Consider the following 22,128-nt stretch of genomic DNA (forward strand, 5'->3'; position numbering starts at 1 on the left):
AGTGGTGGAGCCAAAGAGCAGGGGGATTTCTTTTCAGAGAGTGGCTACTGAGCTGGATTGTATCAGCATGGAAAACTAGGAAGTAGGCTGAGTATCATGAGATTTTCGGTCTCCATGTAGGCAAGCACTGAAGCACCAAAATATTTGTGTCTGCTTGTGCCTAATGAAAAGCTACATGCTTTGAGGAAAAGCTGCACAGATGCCTGGGACAAAAAAAATCAAAATCAAATGAGGTAATTTATGTGTGAATTACTTTAGTAAGTGAAATGAGGCAGGAGACTGCCCAGATCTGTTTTAATTGGATGAAAAAACCCAATCTTTTGCTAGAGGAAAAAGCGAGTTACATTTACTTAAGGAAATGCATTTTTGAAATTTTTGCTCTGGAGCCCTCAGCACAATGACACACACTGCGAGAGCAAGTCCAGAGGAGGGCCACAAAACCGATCCGAGGGCTGGAGCACCTCTCCTACGGGGACAGGATTAGAGAGTTGGGGTTGTTCGCCTGGAGAAGAAGAGGCTGCGGGGAGACCTTACTGTGGCCTTCCAGTACTTAAAGGAGGACTATAGGAAAGTTGAGGACAATCTCTTTAGCAAGGCCTGTGTGACAGGACAAGGGGTGACGGTTTTAAACTAAAGGAGGGGAGATTTAGACTGGATATAAGGAAAAAAGTTTTTACAATGAGGGTGGTGAAACACTGGCACAGGTTGCCCAGAAAGGCTGTGGAGGCCCCACCCCTGGAAACATTCAAGGTCAGGCTGGAGGGGCTCTGAGCAACCTGGTCTAGCTGAAGATGTCCCTGCTCACTGAGGGGGTGTTGGACTAGATGGCCTCTGAAGGACCCTTCCAACCCAAACCATTCTATGATTCTTTGAAATGTGTAGTCATTTCTGGCTTGTACCTAAACCTCAGTTTGCAGGAGGCAATAAAGAGAGAGTGAGGAAGATTCCTGTTGTTATATTTTACCTTGGAAGCACCAGTGGTCACCAACAGAATAAGATAGTGGGCTAAAAGGACCTGAGTAGATGATTTTATGTTCGTGATCTTCTTCACAGGCTGCCATGGGGATTTTGGAGTGGAGGCACCCAGGTTTCCAAATTTAGCTGTAAATTTTAGACTGAAATCAGCTTAGAAACTAAGCCCTGTTTCTTATTATTATTTTATTTCTGGTCTGTACTGAGAAGATTTTAGATAAGCCTGAAAAGTCTTCAGATTGGATTTGCTGTTTATGTAGATGGGGGCATGAAAGACACCTTTTAACTAACGTTTGATATTTGTTATTAGTCCTTGGTATGCTGATGAACCAGTTATTTGCTGATTCCTAACAAACAAGCCCCTCAGCCCTTTCTTCTACAAAGAGTTGTTTCCAAAGTCTTTAAGCACCTTAGGTTTAAATAGACTTATTTAAACATCTTTCTCATAGCTTCCAAGAATAAAAGAATTAGATCAAATGTGAAGAGTTTAATTTGCTAAACTAGCAGGTGAGAATACAGGCACTGCTGAAATGATGAGTCCATAAAGTCATATGAAATGTTTTTTATATTTACCCTTGACACATCTGTGCCATGTTTAATGTTACAGCTGGAACTGGAAATGGGTTTTTCTTCCTGTTTAGTAAACCACTTTACACAAGTTGCTCTCTACATGCTATATATAGCTTTTGTTAATGGTCTCAAATGTTGCAAGGTAATGGGGTTTAAGAAAAGCAGTCCTCCACATTTTACTGGATAGACATTGCACACGAGGCCCTGAATTCTCAACATGCATGATGTTCTTTACACTGATATGAGTGTTTCAGGCATTCATGTATCAGTTAAATCAAAGGCCTTGAAAACAATATTGGTTTCAGTAGCTCTGCATGCCTGGTGAGCAGAAAAAAAGCAAGCAGATCACTCTAGAGAAACCAGCTGGTAAGTGTTTTCTTGCCTGCAAAGGGCAACAAGCATCCCAAGTTGTGATCTGACATCAAGTTAACACAAAAGGAGTTGAACAGTGATTAGATTCCTTGTTCCCTTCCCTGTATTTAGAATATTTTAAAGTCAGTTTAGCACTCATAACAGGGATCTGACTAGCATTCCTGAAGCAGTTTTTAAAGTGAGGATTGGTTCCAAACTGACTGACAACAGCCCCCTGATTAAGAGGCTGTCAACTCCCACCCATGAGTCGTTATTTTTTCTGTTAAGCAGCTAGCACCTTAAGGGAAAGGGGTGCCCAGCTTTCCCTGACCACCTAATGTTTCTGAGACCTTGTTGTGGCATCTGTGCTTTGAAATCTCTGGCAGTCAGGTGTGGAACACTTAACAATAATACCAAGTTAGTCACTATCCTCTCCAGTCTGGCATGGCAGAGCTATAGTAAGCACACAGTACACAGGTGAATGCCTGGTGAGCCAAAGGATAATACTTCAACATTACACCCCCAAAATTGTCATAGGATAAATGCTACACTAGCATTTCCTAGTTACACTGAACAGAGCTCAATGGTGGGATGCAAAAGGTTTGAGCATTTTTATACAGTTGCTGACACTGTTCTGCATGGAGGTTTGTGTTTATTAATTCCAGAAAGATGTGACCCTGAGATGCTTTACTCAGCAGATGAGAAGGCAGCTGGTTCTACCTCTGCTTAGTCAATACCCTCTGCTGAATGCAAAACACTTAGTTATTGAGCTTATGAAAATGGCACAAGATGCCACCTAGAAACCTGCAAAATCAAGTTTTAATACTCAGAGCCCCATAAAGAATTCTAAGTAACTGAAGATTTTGATTTCATTTGGCAGCTTGGAATGTACTTAAAACATAAAGATGCAGCAAGATTTGGGCCTACTGAGTTGATCATTTGCAGAGCTGGGTCTGTGTACCCTCTGCACTGTGTAGCCAGTCTTCCTCTCCACCAAGCAGAGAGGGACAGGCTGTCCAAGAGTACCTTATTATGACCATCTCAGTATTTTGTGCGAATTCATGATACTTCTCTGTGTGTCTATGGGGAAGAAGGACAGCAAATTCTTAATTCCCTTATTGGCAGCACAGGCAAAAACAGAGACAAAAGGATTTGCCAGAGGTCATACGGTCAACAGCAGAAACCAATTTAGGACCCAGATAAGGATTTATCTTCTGCAGCATCTGAAATAAGTGTATTAAATAATTTGGCAAATATTTCAATATTTATTTGGGCCAGGAACTGCGTCACTTTGTGTGATTGCAAACTTCAGGCAAACAAAGGAATATGTAATAATCAAATCTTTAAAAGATTAGAACCTTACACTTTAGAAATTAATCATTTCTAAAACAAAGGCAAATGAGGAAGGTCTTGAATAGCTCCCTGATAGACCAAAATCTTTTCCCACAAACAAGGTGCTTGGACATTGCGCAAAGATATGTACAGAAAGATTTGTTTAATTTCTTATCCTCTAAATCTGTTACCCCCACCCCTCCCCCCATTGTGGAGAGAATGGAAAATTAACTTGCCTCAAGAAAAACAAGCACAGCAAGTTGGCATTCATCAGTTCCATACACTGTGAATGTCTGATTGTAATAGCACTTTTCATTAGCAATATAAAAATACTACTGCAACTGCTGTATAGAGCTGAAGGGTGACAGTCAGCATGACAGATTCCAATATGTTTCCAAGAGAATCCCGGCATGTGATTACCAGCAATTTCTTACCCGACAAGATAGCAAATTGCCTGTGGAGCTGCTCTATTATATCCACTGCAACCAACGGCCGAATCTCCTGCTGCATGATTTCATCTGTGCAAGTGAAAACAGAAATCTTCAATGAGTTAATGAAATTTTAATGACAATTTTTCTACCCTTTAAGAACCCAGCAAAACAAAGATGACACTCAAAGGAAAAGAACCTGGCTTGACTCTTGGTTCAGGTGTTATATGACTATCATGAAGAAGTTTATGATACTTACAGAGTCTTGTGTTCAGTTCACTTACTTTATCTATCACCCTGTGATTTCAGAGACAGCTTTTCATAAACCAGCTCCAGTGCGTATTGCAGGTTTGCTCAAACTGACAGCCTGCTCCTTACTACTTCATGTTCCATATAAAGACACTGCATTTGGCCTTCCACATAAAGCAGCTTTTCAGTCTTTGAAACAGTAAAGTCTATTTCAGATACAGTGCCATGTTCCACCCTGAACTCCCTGGTCTCTGCTTGAGGACTCTGTAACCAGCTAATCCAGAACAGTTTCCTTTGCTGATGCTTTTTCCGCTACAAGAAAATACATAGTAAAAGGAGGAAATAAGGGGCTGTGAGGATTTCTTCTCATGAAAACAAAGCCTGGTCTTTTGAAGTGAACACTGAAAAGTTAAAAAATAACTTGGCAAGCAGCTGAGGGAAAATCACCACAAGTTTTGTGTGTGACCTATTCAGTGAGCAGCAATTATAATCTCACATTGAGCTAATTTATCTCTTTCTGTAACAAATGCACCCAATTGTTCACCCCAGTCTAGACCAGCAACATTTACTGGGGAATATCTGCCAGTTCAGCTGGCAGGATCAAGGATTATGTTACAATAGCACCTATCGTAATTAGGCCTTTAGCCTCCGTACAGCTACAGAACAATCACCAGCCCTGCCTTTGTACAGTCCACCTCTAACAGCCCAGACTACAGGTGGAAGGAAGGAAGATGGGGTCAGACAGACCACATATTGGACTATTTAAGCACCAAGATTTTCACTGATGTCAGTACAACGCAGGCACTGAAATACTTTGGTGCACCTGGTTTTAAACAGGTGCTTGTAAGGTAAGGGATCCTGGTCATTCTGCCAGGTACAAATACATTCTGACATCAGTTCAGCGTTTGCTTTTCTCTCCAGACTTCACAGAGCAGGAATTAAGAGTGGGATCTGCCACACCTTTGCTTTGACATCAGGGCAACTCAACCTTCTGCTCTGATGCATTACACTACTTCTTCGGAGCCACAGCACAGTGGTTGTCTGGACCACACCCTCTTTCCTCCAGCCTTGATTGCTGCAGCTGGCCACGGAAGTGCCCCTGCGTATCGCTGACATTGTTCTGAAATCTGCTTGGGGAAAACAGACCCATGTCCTTTCTCTCACATGACCGTTATGATTGTATTTCACAAGGCTTCTATAAGAAACAGACCAAAGACTGCACAAGGCCAGAACAGGGCTGTTCTCTTCTACTCAAGAAGCATATGCTCTTCTCTGTGCTCTGTTTGTCCCACAGGTGCTGAAAGAGTCATCCTCCAGGACTGGAACAGCTATTAAGACCTTTACATCAGCAGGGCACTCGCAATTGATTTCCAAGTAGGACAAAAGCCTGCAAATTTCTAGACAGAGCAACAGAAAGGCTAAAAGAGTAACATGTCCTGAGTCTCTCTGTAAACACCCTAGACCTGAGATAACTCAGTGTTGTGGTCCCTGGGAATTCAGTGAAATGGACAGTAAAACTAAACTGAGTACATTATATTCAGCAAGTTACATTCAGTTTCTCAAAGGAAAGCCCACTGAACAGCTAGGCAGAGAGCTGACTTCCATTCTATGGCTTTACAAATATAACCAGCAATCCTATTTGCTGGGCTTTGTTTTCAGTACAGCACACGGTCACTTAGAGACTGAAGGACTGAACAGCCTCCTGATCTCCCTGCAGATATCCTTCTGACCCTAGCTGACATTATTCAAGCAGCCCGGTACCATGCTGCAGCAGTAATCTCACCCCTCCTCACACACCTTTTTCTTGTCTCTGTATCAAACATCCATAAATCCTTAATACTTAGCCATCAGGATTCCCAGAGTCTGTTTTATCCCCTTCAGACATCAGTTTTACGCATAGGAAGGACATGTGAACTGGCACAGCATCACCTGTCTTTCGCTTGTGTCACAGACAAAGCAGGGAATTCAGAGGACCCAAAAAGTAATTTATAGCCTGCCACCCTGCGTTGCCGTGTTTACCTCTTCCCCCAGCCCATCTAAAGTGAGTTTTATGCCCATTCATTATTTATATGGTGGCAGCACAGAGATCCCAGCCAACAGCCACACGCTACTCCAGGTTTTGAGGACAATGAGAGAGGCAGGTATATGTTCCCAAAGCAAACAAACTAACAGGAACCCATGAAGTTTTTACTCTGCAGTTTCACCCATGCATGTCCAGAATGGGATCTGGGTGGGGGAAACTACAGAGTAAAAAAGGAAAGGCAAAACAAAATCATTTTGAATATACAAGGTTATTTATTAGAAAGCAGAGAACACCATTAGCCTGATTCCTCTACTAGTTGCTGAAGAACAGCATGTTGATAGCCCTGTTTAGAGTCAGATAAATACTACAAGCAAGGGACCAGCAACAAAAAGGTCCTGTGATCTATGAATACAATTCTCAATAGGTACTGACAAGTGTCTCCAGCTTGTTGGCCAAAGACTTCCAGCATCCTTCAGACAGTCTACTTGAGGTGTTTCTGAATCACCATAATAGTAATAGATATGCCCTTTTCAAATCACAGGTTGGCAGCACGATGGAGGCAGAAGAGAAAACATGGCATGTTTAGAGGTGACTATAGCTGAATCAAAAAATAGAAAAAAAAAAACAACCCAGAAATAGGAAATAAATCAAAATTATAATTAAAACAGAGCTTCAACTTTCAGAATCGAGAAACATTGGAGCATCCATTGAAGAAAATACTGTTGATTTAATCATCCAGAAAATGCAAAGGTATTGTTACAACTGTGTGGTCCCACAGGTAGACAGGTGCACTCCGGTTTGGGTGACCAGGACTGAGCTTATGCCAAACAGTTGCAAAAATGTAGCAAAGGTTTCTACAATGGATGAGACAATCACAAGGAAGTTCGACAAAAATGGAAAATGCACTAGAAAACGTGCCACCATCTCTAGCCTCTCAGAGACTTGCTCATCCCTCCGGGGTAACAAACCTGCCAGCACAATAGCTTGCTTTTGATGTTTACCAATATGAGGGCATCATTAATATCAACCAGTCTTGAGCAAAACAGAAATTCCCCCCCTACCCCCCTTCATATAGCTGCTTTATTAACTTGCTCTAAAAATACTATGTTTCTGGTTCCTAAATACCCTTTTCCTACCAAAAGAATCTTGTGGTGTAAGGATAAGATGAAGTAATAGAAACAAGAACTGCAGAGTGTCAGTTAGCTCTCATCAAATCCCCCACCTGGGCAAGACAAGCCACATGGGATTTGCTGTAAAACCAACGCTTGGCAAGAGACGTTCAGATGATGAGAAAGGTGGTATAAAACACACTTGGTGACTAGGAATCATACACTCAAGTAAGTGAGTATAGCTTGCACACTGACATGCTGGGAAAAGAAATTGTAGCAGAAGAAACTAGCAGGAGATTGAGAAAATACAAGTAAACAAGGGAAGGTCCCTCATGAGCCCTCATGGCAAATCAGATCACATGGCTATGAAATGTCAGTAGCTGGAGCCAGCAGCAGACAAGGTCACATTTGCCCTCTTGCATCTTCCTCTAGGACTGTGCTTGAAAATAGTTACTCTCCAATATTGATGAATTCATAACCCCGTCACAGCACAGAGCTTGCAATAGAAGTCCCAGTCCTTGGAAACATGATTACCTGGGGCTGCTGAAGGAAGTTTTTAATCTTTTACTAAAAAAAAAAGCTTGAAAAAATTCTTAAAAGCAAACCAAAAGACACAGGTCTGGGTTTGTTTTAAAGCCATGATATTTTGCCACGCATTAGTGAGCATCAATCTGTTCATATCTTCCACCAACTTTATCCCAGGAGGCTCTGTAGCCTTCCTGGTCTGCAAACTGCAAGCCACAAGCCTGCAGGAAGCCGCGTTCAGCCTCTCGGGCAGAAGCAGTGTACCATTTTCCTGTGGAACAGATACCACAGCTGAGAAAACCCTGCTTTAGGCTGACATGAGCTGATATTGACTCAGGCATTTCCTAGCTTCTGTGTGATTATTCTTGTGGTCTTAACCTTTTTTTTTTTAATTGAAGGGACAGTTACACATAGCTTCTCAAATTTAAAAAATTAAAAAGCTTAATCGATCAAACGGTGTTATGTGAAAAAATGCCAATCCCCTACATAGGTCACCGAAGTCGAATCTTTACACGTACCATGCCGTTCTTCGTTACTTGAGCTAACTGAATTTGCCAGGACAATTAAAATGTGAATAAGGATGTGATACTGGAGGGGAAAAAAAATGAAACAAATCAGTTTATCTACTCTTTGTTGTCCTCTTAAACTGCTATAAATTCAATTCCTGACTCTAAACAGCAAGTAGTATAGCCATCTGTCTGACACAGCTTCTCCTTCCCAGATCTCTAGGGAGGCTAGCTTCAACTGGGCTATCTAATCTTTAAGGGGAAAGCCATTCAGTTACACTTCATGATTTCTCACTCAAAAATGGAACATACTTGAGCTTACACACACACACACGCCTGTTTTATTTCTCACTACAGCTGTATGTATTCCTGCAACAGGTCTGGAGCACAGTCCATAGACTGCTGCTTTCTGAGCTATGCCAACAGCAGCTGATTAAAAGCAACAATGAATATAATCTTGTTCCTTCCTCTTTTATCTGAGAAGAAAGAAACTAGTTTACATTCTAACAGCAACTAATGGTTTCCAAAAGTGTTGGAAAGACAACCTGCTGGTGTGAAAGTCTGCACTGCCCCAAGCAGATTGACACAGCAGTGCCTGTTGCTCCGTATAAGACAACCAAAGGCAACCAGCCCTAACAGGAGACCGGGGTTTCTTTGGCTTTTAGTGACTGAATGCCACAACTGCTGGGCCTTCTGTTGACTAGAGGACAGGGCTGCTTCAATCCCCAATCTGAAGTCACTAATCTTGGAATAATAGGTTAAAAATTTCCAGAGCAAAGTTCATCTCTTCTTAATGACAGCCTAACACACAATTTGCATGGGAGGAAGACAGACAGGAGTGAAATAAAATCTTTGCTAAAATCATAGAGTATGTAGGCCTGCTTCTGCTCTATGCAAGCTCTGTCAAAAATGACCCTCACAGCATTCAAATGAAAATTGTGGATTTGGGGAAAAGACAGATCGTTGATGTGATAAGAGAGAGTCATATAGGGTTACACATAAGGACAGAGATTTCATTTTAAGAGCATGAAAGGACACCTAATGCTATGTGTTCTTATTCTTCTTAAAAAGTGCCAAAAGGCAACACACAAATCCAGACTTCGAAAGTTGCAAAGTACCTACAGTTCAAACTTTCTCCCAAGTTCTCTGTCTTCTTGCCATGAGCAAGAGTCTAGCAGAGCTAAGTTAGATTTTAAGAATTAAACGCACTAAGGAGACAAACTTGCATATCTTCACTGATAGAGTTTAAGCAGGCTAAAGGATTTGAAAATATTCTGTCCCACCAGAATTCCCAATGCAAACCCTTAAGCAAAACATTTCCCTTCTTGAAGGCCAAAAAGAAATTCAAACTTATTACATCAGAGAAAGGAGCTCTTGGTTTGGGGCAGAGTGGTGGGGGTGTGTTTGGTTTTCTGTTTTGTTCTTGTTTTTTAATTCTGTTTATTTCTCTTTCTCACCATTTATACCCTTCATTTACTTTTTGAAAAGGTTTGTTTATTCCTTCAGCCCAGACAGCAAAACAGCAAGATCAGTTACTGATACAAGCAAGCGGTACTATGGATTGTTTGCTTTAATGAGGAACTAAAAATCCAGCTATAAACAGAAAGGAAATCCCATCCTTTCTCTTATTCTTCTGCACATTCCCACCACCTCTTTTTTTGCTAGCCCATGTTGAGTCAACTGAAAACTAAGCCAGGAAAAAAGTTACTGTAAATAAAGTGAAGCACTCTTTTTTCTTAGTGGATTGCTTCTTATCTGGGTTAGTCCCCTGCAAAAGAGCTTGAAGGGTACAGTGCTAGTAAGGCATGGGGTAGGAAATGGCAAGGCCAGGACTACCTCTTCCAGCTGAGAATCATACCTAGATCAGCTTAGAGCAAAAGCCAAAATGCACCACAGGTAAGTGACTAGTGTTGTCTTTTCTCTCAGATTATTTCCTAGCCAAGCACAACTGTAGAACCTACAAAGTGCATTTGTTTAAATGCAATTTCTGTTCTCATTAAAACCAAGTTTCATAGGAAAGTTTGCTAACTCACTTCCAAAGAAAGAAGATTCTTCTAAAATATATAAGTAACTCTGGTTCATGTTGGAGGTATCCCTTAAAAAGTTTGGGTTTTGGTTTTTGGGTTTGGTTGGTTGGTTTTTTAACTGTAACACCAAACCCAACTTTGTGTACGCTAATGTAGTAGAAATCTGGACAAGCAAGGTTAGGAGCAAGATTCCAGCTGTGGAGTGATGATGCCCTGCTGATATGCTCTCATACCTTGAAAAGGGACAGATCTAGGCCATGGTATGGATGGAATTGCCATGCAAGCTTTCCCAAACATCCATGAAAGAGGGAAAGGTTAGCAATGCACACCTTTCTCTGCAGCGCTCAAACACCTGTGACCCTCAGTGTTTACCTGGGCAGATGCTGAACTGGTGCTTGATGTGACGTTTTACTGCACAGTAGATCTGCTCTGAAGTTTTCTCCTTTTGTTACGCTAAGTTGCAATCAGCATTTCCAAAGCATTTTGCACAGCCTAATAAAGGATGTACAGCTTTACCTGAGCTTTGCTGTGCAGGAACATTAAACATTTCTTCCAATTTTAAGTCCTTCAGCAAAGATTGCTCAAATTACTTAGGATCACTGCATTTTTCAGTTAATCTCATTGACTAAATTCAATGTTCACTTCTAACATGAAATTACGGGAGTGGAGAGGTCACAGGTGGAAAAGACCTGTTTAGTGGTTCTGTTTCCCCATGCTCCAGGAGTGGTTACAGACTTAGTTAAAAAGTTGTTTTTACAGGCATGCAGCGTACACATTAGGAGTCTACTTTGGCTGACTTGGAAGGGGGTGAAAGGAGAGCTGTTTACATCAAAGAACTGTGATCATGTCTTCCCAACGGGAAATCTGCTCACTTCCAGTTTCTTGACTAGGTATGCTGGGCCGCTGCATTAAATGGAAATTCTTACCACCCTAAAGATGCAAACCCATTAACACACACCTGTGCTTGAAGTTTTCTGACTGAAAGATTCAAGACAGGCTCAAAGCAGACACGAGTGGCAACCTCTAAAGGAGACATTTGTACGCTCTCCAAGACAGACTGTAAGTACTACAGACAGGCAGGCATCACAGAGGCAGGGGGGAATTAGAATTCCTGGTTATTTGCAGGTCAGCATTGCCACTACATAACAGGGAAATTTCTGTTTTTCCCTCAAGATCACACCAGCCATTAGCAAACTGTAAGGACTTTTCAAGGACTTGCTTGCAGTGACTTTCAAGTTGCAGAGTCCAGCATGCTCCTCCTTTACATTGGAAATGCAAATAAACCACAGTTATTTTGGATCTGTCCTGGTTTTGGCTCGGATAGAGTTAATTTTCTTCCTAGTAGCCGATATAGTTCTGTGTTTTGGATTTAGTATGAGAATAATGTTGATAACACACGTTTTAGTTGCTGCTGAGCAGTGCTTATAGTAGTCAAGGACCTTTCAGCTTCCTGTGCTCTGCTGGGTGCACAAGAAGCTGGGAGGGGGCACAGCGGGGACAGGTGACCCCAACTGGCCCAAGGGATATTCCACACCATACGATGTCATGCCCAGCATATAAACTGGGGGGGTTGGCCAGGGGGGCTGTGATCACTGCTTGGGGACGGGCTGGGTGTCAGTTGGTAGGTGGTGAGCAGTTGCATCGCTTGTTTTTCCTGGGTTTTGTCTCTCTTATTCTCTCCTTGTTTTCCTTTTCATTACTAGTATTACTATTTTTATTTATTTATTATTAAACTCTTATCTAAACCCATGAGTTTTCTTACTTTTGCTCTTTAGATTCTCTCCCCCATCCCACCAGGGGTGGGGGTAAGGGTGAACAAGCAGCTGTGTGGTGCTTGGTTGCTGACTGGGGCTAAACCATGACAGGATCCAAACCTGAACTTCCCCCAGGCTTTAGATCCAGACTTTCAGGTGGTTGCTAATTCTGCAGACCCCAGGCATGTGTGTAAGGCAAAGTTAAGTCCCTGTGCAGCTGCACTGACACCAAGAGGAAATGTGCGTGTGCTTGGAGTCCTGTTTTGTTAAACATTTAGCTATCCATCAACCTAAAGTGATAGAGAACAGCCAGGAAGTTCAGGTACAGAATTAAAATCTGAACCCAGGGAACCCCAAGACTCAGAAGTAGCTAAGTTGACAGTTCTCGATCAGGCCTATCTTTAGTTTAAAAATATTTACTTGTGTGTCAAATCGGCGAGCAGGCTGTTACCAACCCAGGCAGGATGGGTCCCCGCTACTATTACATGCAGTGCTGCTACTGCTAACATGCACCCTCTAGGGTTTATTTCAGCTTTCTCAGCCACCCTCAGAAGACTCTGATATAGACTTCCTTGGGTGAAGAAACAGATTTTGCCACTTTTTCATTTTAACCACTCCTTGAAAAACAGTCTTTTGACATTCTTGTTTGGTTGGGATTTTTTTGTTTGTTTTTAAAGAAAACATCTTTAAATTGGTGAATCAAAGAAATCAGTGCCTTTCTCCTACATAAGTAAACTGGAAAAAAAAGTGAAAATAAGCCAGTATTTTGATTTACTGTTGGTACATTCCACAAAAATAAATTGGTGTGTACAAATATATATCTATAGTCATACTTCAAGGATTTTGACAACTACTTAGTGTCAGAATGCACCATACATTTATGCACACATCTAAGAATCCTTCATTAATTATTCTCAATAAAAGCTAAATTATACAAACTAATATAAAATTCCTAAAGCATATACTCTCACTGTTCAGTTTAGGTGACTTCATATCCCATCCTGTTATGAAGACACTTGTTATAATATTTCTGCGAAATCATATGAGATAGTAATGATTAACAAACCTTCATTATACATTATGAACTATCCATAATCAGCAAAGAGCTAAAGAAACACACCATGCCACATCGTTTGCTCAGCAAAAGTTGTTGGTTTTTTTGAGACAGACTACTTGACTTCACAGAGCACATGCTGAGATATTGGGGGGGGGATACAATATGTTATATCCTGCTCTCCCCAAAATAGAAACTTCCCTAATAAAAGGCATTAAAGGCCAAGGTCTAACCTCAGCAACAGCTTCAAGAAATTAATCCAGATTTACAGCAGCATGGCGCAGCCCCTTGTCTAGTCCCTCAGTAGTGAACACTTCTTGGTGGTTTCTAATTTTTGCCAGAGAAAAGTTAATTATTCTTCTTCCCAAAATCTGTGCTTCACAACAATGCTGGATTGCTAGAATACAAATTCCGGCTCAGACAACACAATGCAACAAAAGAAGGTTTCACGTTTCCACACTGTCATATTAAAATCCATCATGAATAACAAAAACCGCATATGGCAAACTGCAAAGCTAAAATACATTATCTACAATACTTGGACACTAAGCTGATCAGGAGATACGGCACACTGTATGGCAGACTTCATTCCTTCCTCCCCAGAGCTTGCCAGCTGAAACTGGAATTAGAAAAATTCCAGCCAGTGGCTCTGCTCTGAACTGTTGTAGACAGCAAAATTATTTCAGAGCCTGTTCGCATAATTTTTGAGGGACCACGCAGCTCAGGAGCTGAAGGACTGTTTTCTTGCTCAATCCTAAACAGAGGCCAGTTAGTTCAAAAAATATTTCCCTGCTTACTGCCATTGGAGACAAACTGGGAGCCACAGCAGCCATCACTGCTGCCAGCAGCACTCTGACTACGTATCTCTCTGCCCCAGGAGACCCAGCCACCCTTCCAGCAGCCTTCTCTAAGCTGTCTCCACCATCTCAGTTCTGATGCCCATTAGAAAAAAGCAACAGAAACACACTGCGAAGAGCGATGCCTTTAGATCCACAGACACTCACAAGCATGTGCCCTCCCTTGTGCGGCAGGCTGGCTTCTCTGCAGTCCCGCTGTGGTAATGAGTTCACAAGAGGCAGAGGGGAGGGATGGAGAGAGGCAGCCTTCTGTGGAAGTGGTTCTGGATCTAACCAACGGTGCACCAAAGAGCTGACGCTCTCCTGCAGGAGACTGCACAAATTGCTTAGTAACTGCTTCAACGCAAACCACGGCAGAGACCTCTGACATACACCGTACCCAGGCTTTAACCCTCCCCAAGGTACAGCTGCCTTCTTCCCTTCCCACGCAGCTCTCCACTCAGACCCTTAGATGCTTCGGAGGCATTCACAGCTTAACACAGACAAAGGTACATCCAGACAAGAGAGAAAACAGATTCACTTGCTCAGACTAAGGCATGGAAAGGGCTCTCATTAAAATAACTTTATATAGTAGGGTATTCAGGCCAAGGGAAAAACCAACAGCACTGCTGTGAATAGCTGCCTTGGAGCACCATCCCGAGGGCACACCCACACAACAAAGCATACTACTGTCATTTAAACACAAAGGAGAAGACTGCAGGAGAACTATGAATTTGACTGGAAACATGATGCCAGCTCCTGGACAGGGGAGTAATCAGTTGTGCATATCTAGTGCAACAAATTCTTTAGGACACAAGCTTGCACGGTGCATGAAGAAAGTACACAAGTACACGTGTGCTTTCACGTTGGTGTGACAGTGGTAACATGGCATTTATAGCTGTCTGAAGAAATACTGAGTCATCACTTTAGCATTAGGTTTATTGATAAAATTGTCCCTTTCCTACGACAAACGCCAGCAGCTCAGTAACCTTAGATACAAGTCACTCTTTACCTGGGGTACAGCAGAGCAGCTGTCCCCCAAGATGCATGATGCAGTAGTAACATCTTGTTTCTTGTACATGTCCTGCCATCAGTCAGGCTAAAAAGAGACAAGTGTCATTCATTTTATAGATAGGGAAATTGAGGCACAGAGAGAAGAATCCAGATCATGAGCCAACCTCATTATTCCCCACTTGTAAAATGAGTAGACCAAAGTTGTCTACACAGATAGGCTACCAGAGTGGATCTGTCTTAAAGACAGTGCTTCCATCCTTTCCCCATCAGCTAACCAACACAAATTACCACAATGTTTATAGTATGGCATGAGAAAACTAACAGGATTTTGTATGTAGTTGCAGATAAATGCCCAATCAAAGTAGAGCATCACCATGCTAGGTACAAGATACGTATGAGAGCTTAAGACACCTGTAGTATTACAGACAGGCATTAGGTGGATATAGGTAGAGTAGGAAAGCAGCAAGATACATGTTATGATTTTACGTTGCTCTTTCTTTCCTCAGCCTCTCCTAAACCTCATGCTAAACAAATGAATTTACCAGCTGTAGTGCATTACTCTCTTCTGCCTATACTGATATAAATGTCCACATGTAACCAATTTACAAAATCTGTCTCCCATGCCAGACACGTTTTTCTCTCAGGAGGGGAGGCTGCGGATGAGAGATTCAGCTCCGGCTCTGGCTGCACACAGTGAACGGACAACAGCCCAGTTAGGCACCGAGACCCAGCTTACCGCCGCCGGGAGCTCCCCAGCCGAACCCTTGGTGCAGCGCACTGCCTTCTCCCGGGCAGCATTCGTAACCCTCCCGCAGAGACTCGTCCCCCTGGGAGCAGAGGCGGAAGAAGTCCCAAAGCCTTACAGGCAAGAGTCACATCAGTGTAAGTGGCTAATAAATATGCCAGATGATTACAGCCTAAAAATAGTTTTAACCCTGTGCGTAGAGATGCTGCAGAAGTAGCAGATCCAGCTATGGAGTCAGAAGAATAAATGCTACTCTCTGCAAGTGAGTGTAAGTGACTAACCTATGCAGACTCCTGAGACGAGGAGAGGAATGAACTCACCATAGAAGGGGCACCAAGAAATTCCTCTCAGTCCACTGCATGCTCAAAGGGAAGCTCATCAGACAGCACTTCCAGTTTCATAAACTAGATTTATAAGCTTCAGTTATTTTTTCATTTGCATAATTATTCAGGGTGCATCTGCAAAATGTCTTTCCCAAGCTCAAAAGGCTTAGTTTTGCCTCTCCCCGTGGAAAAAATATTTTTTACTACCCAAATATTGTCCCACCAGCATACAGTATATGGAATAGATGTTTCAGTTTTTGATACTGGTAAGCGTCTGCAGTACATATGGAAGTTTACTTCAGAAAAAAAATAAATTCAAGGACCTAATCCTCGATTGTTATAATACACCCCGGTTTCACTGAAATAACTTGCACCATCCAAGCATCTGACCCCACGTGTTGACACCTGTGGGTATGGCTCTCCAAAAGCATGACAAGGCTCGTACCTGAATGCCTCCAACTCAGAAGATCATCTTCCCAGATTCTTTCACTGCAGGACCAGGGGGGACCACTAGGTTCATTGTGTTTGACTTGTTGAACACACAAGAAGTTCACAGAAATCAGATTAAACCAGCATTTTAGAAAGCCCTTTAATCTTATGTTAAACACTCCAGGCAATTGCAAATCCACTGCTTCCCCAGGAGCTGGCCTAACACAAAGAAATTGGCTTGTGTTTCAAAGCTCTCACTTTAATTTCCAGCCCATTGATTCTTATTGTGATTTTGATTTTAAAATTTGATAGTTGTACCCAATTTAATCCTTCTGGCAGATGTCCCTTCTTGAGTCTAGTGGTAAACTCAAGGGAAAATGGAAGAGTATCCCATTACTTTACCTCTTCCCATCTCACCTCAGTTTTTTCCCCAGTGCTAGCAGAGGATGACCTTACTGATTATCAGTATCCCAATTTCATAATCAGATCTTCAGCCATGAAGACCCTTGCTCCTTAGAGGCCCCCACAGCAGCACACTCTATCAAGGTGGGGACTCAAGAGTTTAGACAAATAGCCTGAACTCAGCAATCTCCAATTTAATGACTCATAGGAAAAGGTTCTGAATAAGAATGAAGTGCTGTCTCTGTGCAGAACAAAGTTGCTGAGACATCCTGGTTTAGAAAAAGGTGAAAAAAAGAAATGTTTGGCCAATAATTCTTGTATGTTGTAAAAGTCTGGAGGACTTCCCTCCCCCCCCCCCCCGTGAAATGGAATTAACTAATAGGATCAGAAATTTGTGCAACAAGACACCCGGCATAGTTCAAATATTCATATACAGGAAGTTGGACTGCTACAACCAGGCTTTATTTATCATTCTTTTATACTTGAGCACCAGTAATTCTGCTAGGTAATGTCCAGGTGGTGAATGAGGAGGGTCTGTGACTTAGAAACCTCATTGAGCAGGCTTATCCACAGCAAGATTCAGATAATAAAGAAGCAGCAGAATTTGTACACAAGATCAACATTCTAGCAGAGAAGCGGGTCTTTGGGGCTTGAAGCAGTAGAACTGGCTGAAATTGGAGAATAAGCGCTGTGGATATAACCAGGGTGAGAGCTCTGCACAGGTGCTCTCCAACCAGTACATTCAACACCATTTTCCCCTGAAATCTTCTCCTCAGATAGTTTAGATGATACCAAAAAAAAGCAAACTGAGGTATTATCTTGTGGTAGTAAGTTCCAAAAGTTAACAAAACATTTCCAATTACTCTGATTGTCCATGTTTAATGGTTTTCCATTTCACTGAGTCGTTTCTTGTTCTGGTATCATGAGAGGAAGGCAAAAGCTGAAGTAGGCCAGATGGGTCAGCTATAACTTGCCCTCCGAGATTTTGTACTCTTAATCTTCTCGGTACTACTTATCTCTCAAAACTCTTTTTAAATTGAAATCAAGCTATGACTTCCCTATTTTCATCACCGTTGTCTGGACTTTTCTGATTAGGTAAGCAGGGGTCAAGTACTGTTCAATAGCAGCAGAGCAGGCTGCATATCAATGGGAACAGGTGAAGAGAGACACAAGCACCTAAGATAAGGATCTTTTCTTAGAAAAACCTCTATGGAAAACAGAATATTTTATTTTAGCTATTTTCTTTGCAGTGAGAGCCAGCCAAAAAACTTTACCCCAGGTTCCCTACGTAGCATTTTACATTAAAGAGAATAGATACTGAATGCAAATAAACCAAGAAAAATTCTGAACAATGCATGAGGAGGCACTGTGACTGAATCTCAATGGATTTAGAAACACCTTCCACTTACATTGCAGATTTCAGTTTCACATGAGAGAGTCACATTCCCCAGTAACCAGCACTTTTGTAGAAAGGTCAGCCATGTGTGCAAGGAAAGCAATTCTCATTTATTTCATGATTGGAGGTAAAGAAGCACCCAAAAGTCTAAGAAATTTCAGCTTGATATCATTCAGATGGGATTTCTTTCTGGAGATAGTGCGGTCAAGGATTTAAAGATAGAAAAAGGCTTCTGTGGCACTAAAACCATTTACAATACTTCAGTCCCTTTTCTTCTCTGAACACATAGGTCTGAAGAACTGCTTTTCATTTCCAGCAGTAAGAGAGACCGAGCAGTAGGACCAAGAACAAGTGCCCATGACTGCTGGACAGACAGAACTGTGGCATTACTCTGTCCTCCAGACGAACAAAATCAGAAATACTCTGTTAGCACAAGAGACAGGTCCCCATCCTACTGGCAAGGAGGATCTTGCCTGGTTTTGCAGCAACAGCAAATTCCTGAATAGCCTCAGTAATGAACCGCATACGCCTTAGTGTCTGCAGATTCATCACCCTGTCTTACACAGCCACCAGCCTTGAGCACAGATAAAAACCACACATTTATTCACTTAAAAGTATATAGTCTGCATGCAGCCTGAGGCTCCACAGCATGCAGAAACATAGTCTAAACAGCCAATACTCATCCATCCGTGTTAAGCCTCAGTAGCTGTGCGATCCCATTGGAGGACTTGAGCATCACAAGGCAGGCTAATTAAGAGCATCTGGGGACAGAGGGGGTCATTTTGGCAGGAGGTGTCCTCAAGCATAAAAGGTGTGAAACAGCAGCTGGGTGACATGAATAGTCATGTCAGTGCTGAAAAGACACATGAGCCACTGTCCAAGAATGTTGTATTTCATTACAAGAGGCTGTGCTTTGCTTTCAGCTTCAGTATCTCTTTTGTGAGGAACTGAGAGCACTAACTCTGGACTCGGGTCCCTGCCACATTTCTTGCCTGGCTTTCTGGGCGCTCCTTCCTTTTGGTTGTCAGTTATAGCACCTTGGAGCTGCTGCTCCCAGAGAGTCTCAAGGTCACACTCTGGTACTCAAAATAGGACTATTTGTACGTCAGACCTCAGAGGGGACTTCAGCACCCACAGGCCAGCTCATGGAGCTCTGAGCAGTCATCACATTGGCCATAGGGAAACTACTGCCCTTCAACTGCACCCTCATAGCAGCACTTTCTTTTTGTAAGCATTCACTGTTTTCATCTCTTTACATGAACAGGAGACTACAACCACACTTTTAACCACTCATCAAAACAAATGACAATGGAAATGACAAGGAAGCCTTGAACATATACGATCCAGGAACTGGATTATCTTGGCACAGCACTGCTTGCTATGGGGTACTGCTGATCAAAGGTAGGCCTGACTGCAACCACGCAGCCTCTATTTCTGCTGTAGTTATCTGGGTGCCTTCCACCTCTTCTAGTTACAATATTTAGTACAAAAGATAAAATTGCCACAGAATAGTCACAGGGCTCCACAGACGTGCTCTGTATGTGAGAAATACTTTGGAGTGCCTGAAGTACTGAGTAAGCCCTAGCCAATTAGCCCTCAACTGCACTCCAGCTGGATCTCTGCATTGCAGAAAGGGTACCCCTAAGTGAGGGTCAAGTCAGAACATGCCACAGCATCCCATGATCCTTCATTGCCACTACTTTCAGATAGAGCCAGCCTGAGAAAAATGCACACATCCACTCCTAGAGTTTGTGCACATGTCTTTGCTAGTAGTAAAGGTCTAAGAAGACAGGGAAGGCAGAGCCCAAGTCCTTTGGGACACATCATCTTTTTTCCCCTGTGTTTATGCAGCACCTGCTGCAAAGGGAAACTGGTCTCATCTTCAAAGGACAGTCATAGCTACATGATCAGGATCCACTATGGAGCCAGGTAATTCCCACTGCTTCTGCTTTACAGATAGGAAAACTAAGGCCAAAACAAGACAAGAGATGAGTACAGGGTCAGAGTCAGTTCAGAGCAGGAAAAAAGAACCCAAGCAGTGTTGTTGTTACGAATTCCTGTGCCCCCTTGCCAGCTCCTTAGCTCCCTTCTTACATGGTCACCGCATGCAGACTTGTCACTGGTGTATTCTCACAGCACACCCAGCTCTAATGCATGCGCCTTGACCCTAGCAATAACCTAACTTCTGCCACTCCTGTGGCCTCTTTGCTCGAATTTAAAACAAAAGCAGCAAAGATGCTTTCTGCCTCTCAAAATGGCAACAGGCTCAGACTAGTTGACATACTATCTGTTCTCTAGGAGAAAATTATTTTCTAAGGGATTTCTGCCCATAATACCATGCCAGGTCATCTCTTAATGTGAGCAGCAGGGAAGGTGTTTGCCTGGGAACAGTAACCATGGCAAAGCTCTTACCAGTGTCTTCCCCTCTCTATCATCTACAGGAAGAAAAAGAACAGCAGATGCCTGAGCTCTGCCTCCAGCAGGCCCACAAGCCCCCAGAGCCATAAGCAACCTGGAAGCACCGGATCAAAGATTCAGGAATGAATGTCAATTAATTCTGTTGTCTTTTACTCAGATACCAGACATTTCTCCCATGCTACGCTGAACTCAATGCCTCATTACAAAGACTGCAACTGGAAACCAGTGTTACTGAAAGGTCAGCCAAATACAACAATGCATAGGTAGGCACAGAGCCCAAAAATCAGCACGGATAGATGGCCAACAGAAGCAGAGGTACAATGGACTGGCTTTGCAGTTTTCAAACCCTGGCATTGTACATTAGAGTCCTATTAAAGAAAGCATATGCAAACCCCAATTTGTAAGCAGTAGCTGCCAGCAGATGACCTGCTTCTGGTCCACCTCTTTTTCTGCAGAATATTCTCGTTTTACCAGATTGAATGCAACTCTCTTTGCTGAAGAGCTAATTAAATAATAATTTAAAAAAATCAACTTGGAAGTACAATCATATTGCATGCTTTTGGGGATCTTTTTGTCACATACTGATGACCATGTTATAAATTTCTGGATTTGAGGCTTGCTAAGTATTTATTCAAGTTAACAGAGCAAATGAAACCAAAGTGCTCCTTCCTTGGTTAATCTTTCTCTCAGATGACAGATAGAGAAAAAGTGTTCTATGATTCAGCAATCTTGATTAAACAGTCAACAGCCTAGATTTCAGCTATCATCACTGCACTTCAGAGTTAATGTGCAATTAGCACAAACTCCAGGGACACCATCTTTTATTAGCAACCCAGTGGAATACTACCCTGTAGATAGACTGACTTACACAGAGCACAAAAAGCTCTATAGTCCAAGTGTCTGTTCTGAGTACAGTGAAACCAGAATCTTTACAGTGAGAAAGATGGTGACCATCTACACAGTAATTTCGGAGTACAGGGTGACAGGGTCAACTGGGTCATGATACCCACTGCCCCATCTCCTTACATTCATTTCAAAAGCAAATACTTGCTCCATACATATACAGAAACCTCAGTGTCTAACAGCTGAGTGAACTAAACATTTATTCAGAATGAGTCTAGCATTCATTTTAACCTCCTTTAGGTCAAATCACTGCAAATATCCCAGAAATATACAGCTAAGTCAAATGATGCACTCATACCTGGGTTAATATCCAAATCCAGCCAGTTGTCTTTATTTACCACTGAATGCTCAGAGGAAGTATTAGAAAAATAATCTTTTTTCAAATCTCCTAGGAATGCAATGCAGCTACCACTAAGAGAAGATGCTATTTCTTTTCAAGATGCTGCACATACCTTTCTTTGCCATGTGCTCCAGCCTAATACATCCTCCTATAAAATCATGATAAGATTTCATTTCTCCTTCTGTTATCCGCACAGCAGTGAAAGGTGGATTCCTGGGCACTTGTTGTCCACATTTCCGACACCGAGAAGCCATTGCCACAGCTCAGAAGACTTTTGTCAGGAATCTGTTCTCTCAGTTTGCTGAAATCCAGCCTGATTCTTCAGCCATCAGTCCAGGCTGATGACTTTATCCCACTTAGTTCATTCAAGGTCACCCTCGCCAGCAGGATGTTCGCCATTGCAATTGGCTAAGACTTTTATA

At 42.4% G+C, this 22,128-nt stretch overlaps 1 protein-coding gene across 8 annotated transcripts in view; it reads right to left on the reverse strand.

The window, feature by feature from the left end:
* Positions 1-22,128, reverse strand: part of MCF2L2 (MCF.2 cell line derived transforming sequence-like 2) — a 194,232-nt gene that overhangs the window by 142,056 nt on the left and 30,048 nt on the right. For 7 of the 8 annotated variants that reach the window (XM_064458078.1, XM_064458077.1, XM_064458081.1 and 4 more), the window contains one exon: positions 3,660-3,743. In XM_064458078.1, the coding sequence (XP_064314148.1) occupies positions 3,660-3,743 (84 nt within the window). Of the gene's footprint in view, positions 1-3,659; positions 3,744-3,937; positions 4,277-22,128 lie in introns of those variants that run through there. The other variant, XM_064458080.1, reaches the window with a different exon arrangement.

Source organism: Phalacrocorax carbo, chromosome 7 (genome assembly GCF_963921805.1).
Source record: "Phalacrocorax carbo chromosome 7, bPhaCar2.1, whole genome shotgun sequence".
Lineage (NCBI taxonomy): Eukaryota > Metazoa > Chordata > Aves > Suliformes > Phalacrocoracidae > Phalacrocorax > Phalacrocorax carbo.